Source organism: Octodon degus, unplaced genomic scaffold (assembly GCF_000260255.1).
Source record: "Octodon degus isolate 3935 unplaced genomic scaffold, OctDeg1.0 scaffold00074, whole genome shotgun sequence".
NCBI lineage: Eukaryota > Metazoa > Chordata > Mammalia > Rodentia > Octodontidae > Octodon > Octodon degus.
The window spans coordinates 6,654,415-6,662,795 of NW_004524650.1; the positions used below are offsets into that span (position 1 = coordinate 6,654,415).

The 8,381-nt window shown below is 36.3% G+C and overlaps 1 protein-coding gene across 1 annotated transcript in view; it reads left to right on the forward strand.

Annotated features, from left to right (window-relative positions):
* Positions 1-8,381, forward strand: part of Gclm (glutamate-cysteine ligase modifier subunit) — a 27,440-nt gene that overhangs the window by 13,442 nt on the left and 5,617 nt on the right. The window contains exon 4 of the mRNA XM_004635713.1: positions 742-801. Coding sequence (XP_004635770.1) covers positions 742-801 — 60 coding nt within the window. The remainder of the gene's footprint in view (positions 1-741; positions 802-8,381) is intronic.

Genomic DNA, 8,381 nt, shown 5'->3' on the forward strand with positions numbered 1-8,381 from the left:
TGTGCTTCAGATGACCAAAAATTAGAAAGTTAATGTCTGAAAAACAAAATGATTACATTGGGAAGGTAGGATTGTGGATTTTTAAAAATTTTCTTCATATTGCAATATAGTTTAATTTATAGTTTGAATAGATTTTAGTTTATTGGAGAAAGCATATAATGTTTAATTCATAAAAATGTACATTTCAAGTAATTTAAACCCCTAATCCTCACCTACTTTCTATATATGGGAAAGTAATATTGGCTTTTTAGTTTTGACAAATAGTTGTTTAGTATAATTTTAAAAATTATAGGAGAAATATGCTTGTCTCTTAATTTTTGTGTTATCTTTGTTTTTCTGAAATAATAGGGACTAGGCATAGTGGTTCATGCCTGTAATCCCAGCACTTGGGAGACTGAGGCAGAAAGATCACTGTGAGTTAGAGGCCAATCTGGGCTACAAGGTGAGTTCAAGACCAGCCTGAACTGCATAGCACAACTCTTAACTCAGAAAGTTAAAACAAAGAAAAGATAAGGTCTTATTTCATAACCCAGGCTAGCCTTGAACTTGTAATCTTACTGCCTCAGACTCCCTATTGCTGGGATTGTAGTTATGTGTCACCTTACCAGCTTGCCTTTATATCTTAAGGTGAAAACTATAAAATTATATGACTGGGAAAGGAAAAAATAACTCATTCAGGATTATGATATTAATGCTATATATGTACCCAAATGTAATCACTTTCATTTTCTTTGTTACTAGCAAAACTGTTCATTGTAGGATCAAATTCTTCATCATCAACTAGAAATGCAGTTGACATGGGTAAGCAAACTTCACATTTTTTTTCTTAATAGTGGATCCTAAGTTACAGTAGGTATTTTAGTTATGACTCATGTTCAGGTCTAGGTGATAAAGAAATTGACCTGATTGTAATTTTCCTTTTTAAAGTTCTAGCCTAATTTTTTTGAGTGTCAGTTTTTAATATATTCTAGATACTCGCCCTTTGTCTGAGCAACAACTGACAACATTTTTCCCCGTCTGTGGATTGTCTTTACTCTGTTGATGGTTTCTTTGGTTGTGAAAGTTTTTTTTCATAAAATGAAATCCCAGTTGTTGATTCTTTTTATTGTTTCCTGTGATCAGCATTTTGTTCATAAAGTGTTTGCCTACATGAATGTCTTCAGGAGTTCCAACTATTCTATTTTCAAGCAGATTTATTGTTTCTGTTTAATATTTAACTGCATTTTGATTTTAGCTTAGTGCATAGAGAGAGAGAGATGGGTCTAGTTTCAATCTTTGGCATGTGGAAATTCAGTTTTTCAGAACCATTCATATATATATATATATATATATATTTAAATTTTTAAAATTTGTTTTTATTTTTTATTATTACTATTATTTTAAAGACAAGAGCTTGCTTTGTAGTTCAGGCTGAACTTGAAGTCACTATGTGGTCCAGGCTGCTCTCATGCTCACAGCTGTCCTCCTGTCTTAGCCTCCCAAATTCTGGAATTACAAGCATGCACATCATGCACAACTTGAGGAGGCTGTCTTTCTTCCAGTGAAGGTATTTGGCCTCTTTGTCAAATATAAGGTGGCTGAGTATGTTGGAAGTTGTTTGCTCATCTTTTTTTAATTTCAGTTTTTAAAGAATGCAAAATAGATAAGGGCTGGCCAGTGGATTAAAGCACCTGCTGTCTAAGCAGCGGCTGGGGTTCGATCACCAGCATGCCGTGCTGGCTCCATCCCCAGGGTGCACTGAGATGGCGATTGAGACTGGGTGTGGTGGTGCACACCTGTAATCCCAGCTCTTTGGGAGGCTGAATACAGGTGGATCACTACAAGTTGTATGTATGTAGTGAGACCCTGAGACCCTGAGACCCTGTAGACCCTTACTAAAAAAAGAAAAGCAAAACAAAACAAAAATACAAAATAGTACCAAAAAAAAAAGTTGGAAATGATACCAATTTCATTAAACAAAGTAATAGGAATTTGACAGTGGTTGTTGTATTGCATAATGTTGTTTTCAGATCAGTTGTTTAGGTTAGCAGATATAAGCCTGCAACCTTTGTAGGGCCAATAGGGCTGGGGAGACAGTTCAGTAGAATAAACGCCTGTCTGACAAGCACAGGGTCCTGAGTTCAATCCCAAGTACCACTAAAAAAAAAAAAAAAAAAAAAAAAAGCCTGCGATAGTGGTTTAAAAAAGTTATAAGAAATTAAAAAGAAAATAAATTTTAAACATTAACTGCTCCTTTTAATTGGAAATAATACTACAGAAATCAGCAGTGCAGTTGTCCAAGATATCATACGTATATAGATAAACATATATTTTTTACTTCTTTTTTTTGTCCTTTTCCTCATCCCAGTTTTTCCCTCCCATTAAACAGATTCTTCCCCTTTCACAGTATCTGTTGTAACTTTCAGATTTTATTGATTCTTTCAGGTTCTCACACTAGCGAGACAATAGGATATTTGCACATACAGGTCTAATTTGTTTCACTTAGCAATATAGTCACTAGTTGCATTTATTTATAAGCCTCAAACGTACCTTCTTTTATAGCTGAGTAATACTCCATTGTATAAAAATACATCTTCTTTAGTCATTCCTCAGTTAATGGACATTTGTGTTGTTTCTAAGATTTAGCTATGACAAATTGTGCTGCTATAAGTATGGGTGCACATATGTCACTGTGGTATGATGATTTCAGTTCTTTTGGAAAAAAACCTGGGAGGAGAATAGCTGGCTTGAATGGGACCTCCAATCCTAGCTTTTCGAGGACTCTCCACTCTGATTTCTATAATGGTTGTACCATCCTCCTGCACTCCTGACAGTAATGGAAAAGGGTTTCTTTATCCCCACAACCTCTGCAGCATTTGTTAGTGGTTGACTTCAATTTTTTTTTTTTTTTTTTTTTTCTTCTTCTTCTTTTTTTTTTTTTTTTTGTGGCCAGCTCCACCTACCCTGGCGGAGGGGCTGGTGCAGCATGTGGTACAGGGGATTGAACTGCTATCCCTGTGAGCTTTTCTACGCTTACCTAAGCAGGCACTTTAGACCGCTGAGCTATCTGCCAGCCCTGGTTGACTTCTTGATGATAGCCATGTTTTCTGACCTAAGATGGAATCTCAGCGTCTTTTAATTTGCATCTCTTGAACAACCAATGATGTTGAATGATTTTTCAATTGCCATTTGTATTTCTTCAATTGTGAAGTATATATCTCAGATGGCTATTTTTGTTGGAGTTTGAATTTTGGAGGTCTGATTTTTATTTTAATTCTTTATGTGTTCTAGAGAGGCCTTTGTCTGAGGGACAATGGCTAAAATTTTTTCCTAATTCATGGGTTTTCTTTTTACTCTGTTGGTGATTTATTTTTTTTTATTTTAATTTTTTTTTTTTTTTTTTTTTGGTGGAACCGGGGATTGAACTCAGGCCCTTGCACTTGCCAGGGAAGCACTTATTCCACTGAGCCATCTCCTTGGCCCAGTGATTTCTTTTGATGTACGTAAAAAACATGACAAACTAATTGATGATTTGCTATATTCTATTTGCTAGTATTTTATTGAGGATTTTGCATCTAAGTTCATTGGACAGATTGGCCTGTCATTCTCTTTTTTGGTTGGATCTTTCTCTGGTTTTGGTATCAGAGTAATACTTGCCTCCAGGAATGAGTTTGAGAGAATTGCTTCCATTGAAAAGTTTGAGAAGAGTTGGCGTTAAATATTCCCTAAATTACTTGTAGAATTCTGCTGTGTATCCATTAGGACTTGGGCTTTTGTTTTTAAGTTTTTTATTACATTTTCTATTTCATTCAGTGATAATGGGTTAGTCACAATTTTTATATTACTTGATTCAGTTTTGGTAATTTGTACCTATCTAGGGGTCTGTCCATTTCTTCTTTGTGTTCCATCCTGTGACAATAAAGATTTTGGAAATAGGTAATGATAATCTTCTGAATTTCTATGGGGTCTGTAGTAATTTCACCCTTTCCATTCCTTATTGCGTGAATTTGAATTTTTTCTTTTCTTTTTTTGAGGAGGTGGGCTAAAAGTTTATCAATTTTAGTTACTCTTTCAAAGAACCAACTCTTTGATTCATTTATTCTTTGTATTTTCTTCATCTCCGTTGCATTTATTTCTGCTCTGTTTTTATAATTTACTGCCTTCTTTGGACATTGGGCTTGACTTGCTCTTCTTTTTATGGGAGCTAGAGGTGCAGCATAAGATTCTTTATTTGGGCTCATTTTGTTTTCTTGATGTGAGAGTTTACTATAAATTTCCCTCTTAAGACAGCTTTCATTGCATTCCAAAGGTTCCAGTAAGTTGTATCTGCATTTTTGTTTGATTGAAATTTTATTTAATTTCTTCATTAATTTCATCTGTGACCCATTGAGGAGAATATTATTTAGTGTCCATGTATTTATGGAGTTTTTGCAGGGTTTTTTTGTCAATGATTTCCAGTTTTATTGCACTATAGTCAGATGATATGTACGGGATAATTCCGTTTCCTTTGTATTTACTTAAGTATGCTCTGTGTGCTTGTATGTGGTCTATTTTGGAGAACATCCTGTGTGCAGCTGAGATGAATGTGTATTCTGTTGTTGCTGGGTGGAACACACTGTAAAAGTTTACTAAGTCCATTTCTTCAAAAGCTTGGCTTAATTCTGTTATTTCTTTGGTGATTTTTTGCTCAGTTGATCTCTGAGTCAGTGGGGTATTAAAGACCCCCAGTACAATTGTGTTACTGCTCATTTGATTTTTCATGTCTGTTAAAATTTGTCTTACATAGTTGGGTGCATATATAATTATAATTATCTCTTCTTCTTGCAGTTTTCCCTTACCAAGTATGTGGTGACCTTCTTTATGTCTTTTAAACGCTCTGGCTTTGAAGTTGACGTTGCCAGCAACTAGAATAGCTACCCCTGCCTTTTTCTGGGTTCCTGTTGTATGCAGTATTGTTTTTCATCCTTTGAATGTCAATCTGTTAATTTCTTACTGAGTTAAATGTGTTTCTTATATATATCATATTGTTGAATTTTGTTTTTTCATCTACTCTGTCAGTCTGCTTCTTTTGATTAGTGAATTGAGGCGATTTACACTGATGGTTGTAACGGATATGTGATGGCTTATCTTTGGTATGGTATGTTCCTACTGTCGGATCCCTACTTTCCCTCACTGTGTAATTGCTTGCTTTGTTTGGTGGTTCTTTTCTGTTGTTGTTCTTGAAGTTTTGGTCATTTTTGTCTCTTTATAAAATATTTGCCAGTACTTTTTGTAGGGTTGCTTTGGTGGTCATGAATTTTTTTCAGTTCTTTGTCATGGAAGTATCTTATTTCTCCATTAAATTTGATAGTTTTGCAGGGTACATCAATCAGGTTAGAAGTTGTTTTCTTTCCTGAAATATCTCACTCCAGGCTCTTCTTGATTTGATCCTCTGTGTTAAGAAATCTGCCGTGATTCTGATGGGCTTTCCATTATAGGTGATGTTTCTTGTCTCTAACAGGTTTTAATATTCTGGTCTTTTGCTGAATATCTGGGATCTTGATTATTATGTGTCTGAATGTAGATTTATTTTGATTATGGCTAACTTGAGTTCTATATGTGTCACTTAACTGTATGTCAGATTATTTTCCCATGCTTGGTAAATTTTTGGCTATTACTTCTGCAAATAGTCTTTTAAGGCCATTTGTGTTGACTCCAGCCTTCTTTTTTTTTTTTTTGTATTTTAGGAAAGAGCCTACAGGGTGTTCAGGGTCTCACTACTAGATCAGATTTGTAGTGATCTGCCTGTTTACAGACTCCCAAGAGCTGAGATTACAGGCAGGGGCCACCACGCCCAGTCTCAATTGCTCTCTCAGCACGTCCCCCGGGGGCGGGGCCAGCACAGCAGGCCTGGGGATCGAACCCCTGGTCCCTACTTTTTTTTTAAATACCTGTTAGTCTTATTTTTCCTTGCATCATCTTGCAGCTATTGCATTTTTATTTCCTGTTTCCGTATTATTTTTAAGACATCTTTCCTTTTGTGAACAAAAGGAAAATTAACTGCAAAAGTGAACACTAGTTTGCAATGCTATCTTCAAGGTCTCAAATTGTATCTTCAGCTTCATTCCAGCTGTTTGGCCAGCTTTCAGTAAAATTCTTAATGTCCTGGATATTTGTTTGAATCTATTTCATGCATTCTAGTTCTTTCCTGCATTGTTCATTCAAATGTTTCCATCATTTTCCTATTTCCATTGTTTTTATCTATGTCTTTTTTGGGTGTACCGAACAAGTTTTTCATAATTGTTATCATTTCCTTCTTTACCTGAGAGGTTATTTCTGGTCTGATATCCTCCATAGCCTGATGAAGTTGTTTCTTTACTTCCGTTCCTATTGTTTCTAAAACTTCAGGTGTGTGACTTCCATTTTCTTCAATGACCTTGTCTCCTGGACTTGTTTTGGGTGAGCTGGAGGTCTGAAATTGCCTTTTGGTCCTTTCTTGTGACATTTTTCTAGCTCCCTGTATTCACTCTGAATCTGCAGTGATGGTAGAGGGCGAGGGGGTGGGTAAGCAAGGCTTCCATGAGACTGGGAGGGCACAGTAGGCTCCCCAGAACTGCAGCTGTCTGAGTTCAGTGTGGCTTCTGCCATGGTGAGGGGGGCAAGCTGTAGCTTAGGAAAGTGATGATGAGGGCAGGCCACGGCTGTGTAAGGCTTTCTGGATTGTGAGTAGGTGCAGTGTAGGGCACACCAAGGTTCCTGCTACCTGTGGGATGGGCTACAGTAGAGCTATGGTGATGGCAATGGTGTGAGAAGCAGCTGCATGGCTCAGCCAAGCTCTGGCAAGGGCAATGGGGAGGGGGTGCGGGCAGGCGAGGTTTCCTCATCTTTTAATCTGCTTCATTGATCTTGGGTCTGGTTCCCCCCATCCCCCAGTACCATGTTCTTTTTTATCACTATAGCCTTGTAGTATAGTTTTAAGTCAGGCATTGTGATGGCTACCCTCTGCCTTGCTTTTGGTGCCCAGAATTGCTTTTGCTATCCTAGGTCTCTTCTGTCTGTTTCCAGATGAATTTTAGGATTGTTTTCTCTAACTTTGTGATAGCTTAATTTCTTAAATCTTCTGTAGAATCATATTGACTCACATAGTGTTATATTTTAATATGCAAGAGAAATGTAAAAGATATAACAATTAAACGTTAACTGTCTGGAGATAGAAATTAGCTTTACATTCTTAGCCATTTTATTACTATAGATGAAATAAAAATCAAAGACAAGAAGAACAAAAACAAGTATTTTGTATCTTTTCAGCAATGAGATTATTGTGGTATTACTTGCTATAATCCTTTTTTCTTTTAAAACATTCTTCCAATATTTATGTTGTATAATTGCTTTTAATATCACTGTAGAATGAGCAATAATTTAACATAAACATAGAAATTATGACATCTATTTCTGTAAATACAGATTAAGATCATTAGCTTTTTTATATTAATTTTATTGAGAAAGATAGCAATGAGACAGTTTCAAAATATGTTAGTAGGACAGTTACAATAATTAATACATTGCATATTGTCTTCGTAGTAGTTATTCATAGTACAAGATGCAGACATGATATCTTGTCTAAACACTATTAGTTCAAAACTTTGTTCTCATTGAACTAAGAGAAAGTAGCTGTATATCTATGCTATTTTGTATATGTGTGTGTGTGTGTGTATATATATATATATGTCTTTTTCACTACAAAATGGTCCTTCATTTATATCCCCCTTTTTTGTTTACTTGTGTCAGAGATGGGTATTCCATTGCCATTCATATATTGTAGGTGCATGAATTCAGCAAAGTAATCCACTATAATCCAGTAGTCTATAATAGTAGTGGGTTATCCGCATGACTGGCAATGTCAGAAGTTGTTCACTTGAGCTTTTTACAACCCAGCATATGGCTTTAGTTTTTATACCTGGTTTTTATACTTTTCTGCTGGATGGTTAAGACCAAGATAAAGCAAGACATATATAACAAGAAATGTAATTTTTGTATCTGACAAGGTCAGTCAAATTCCCTCAGGATTTACCCTGAAATCCTGTATAGCAGTTTGTAGATCATTTGTCAGTGTCAGGCATGTGGATGAGTCACAGCCATTACTTGACCAATTTGCTCTCCGTGAAAGCCTGAGAGAATGTTTTCTCTCTAGGTGACTCTCCTTAAGCACATTATACATCCTCGATCACTTTCCTCTGTGGCCCCACAGTCTTCTTGAAGATCATTAACTTTAGTTTTCAGAATTTCAGGCTTGGGGGCCTGGCCCTAGCTCAGGCCTTTAAGTGGCTGCTTCCACAAAGCTGTCAGCCTCAGGTTGCTGGAGTTCGAACCTCACACCTCTCCCACTGGCCAAAAGTGCCCTGAAGGCATTCGAGCAACAACAA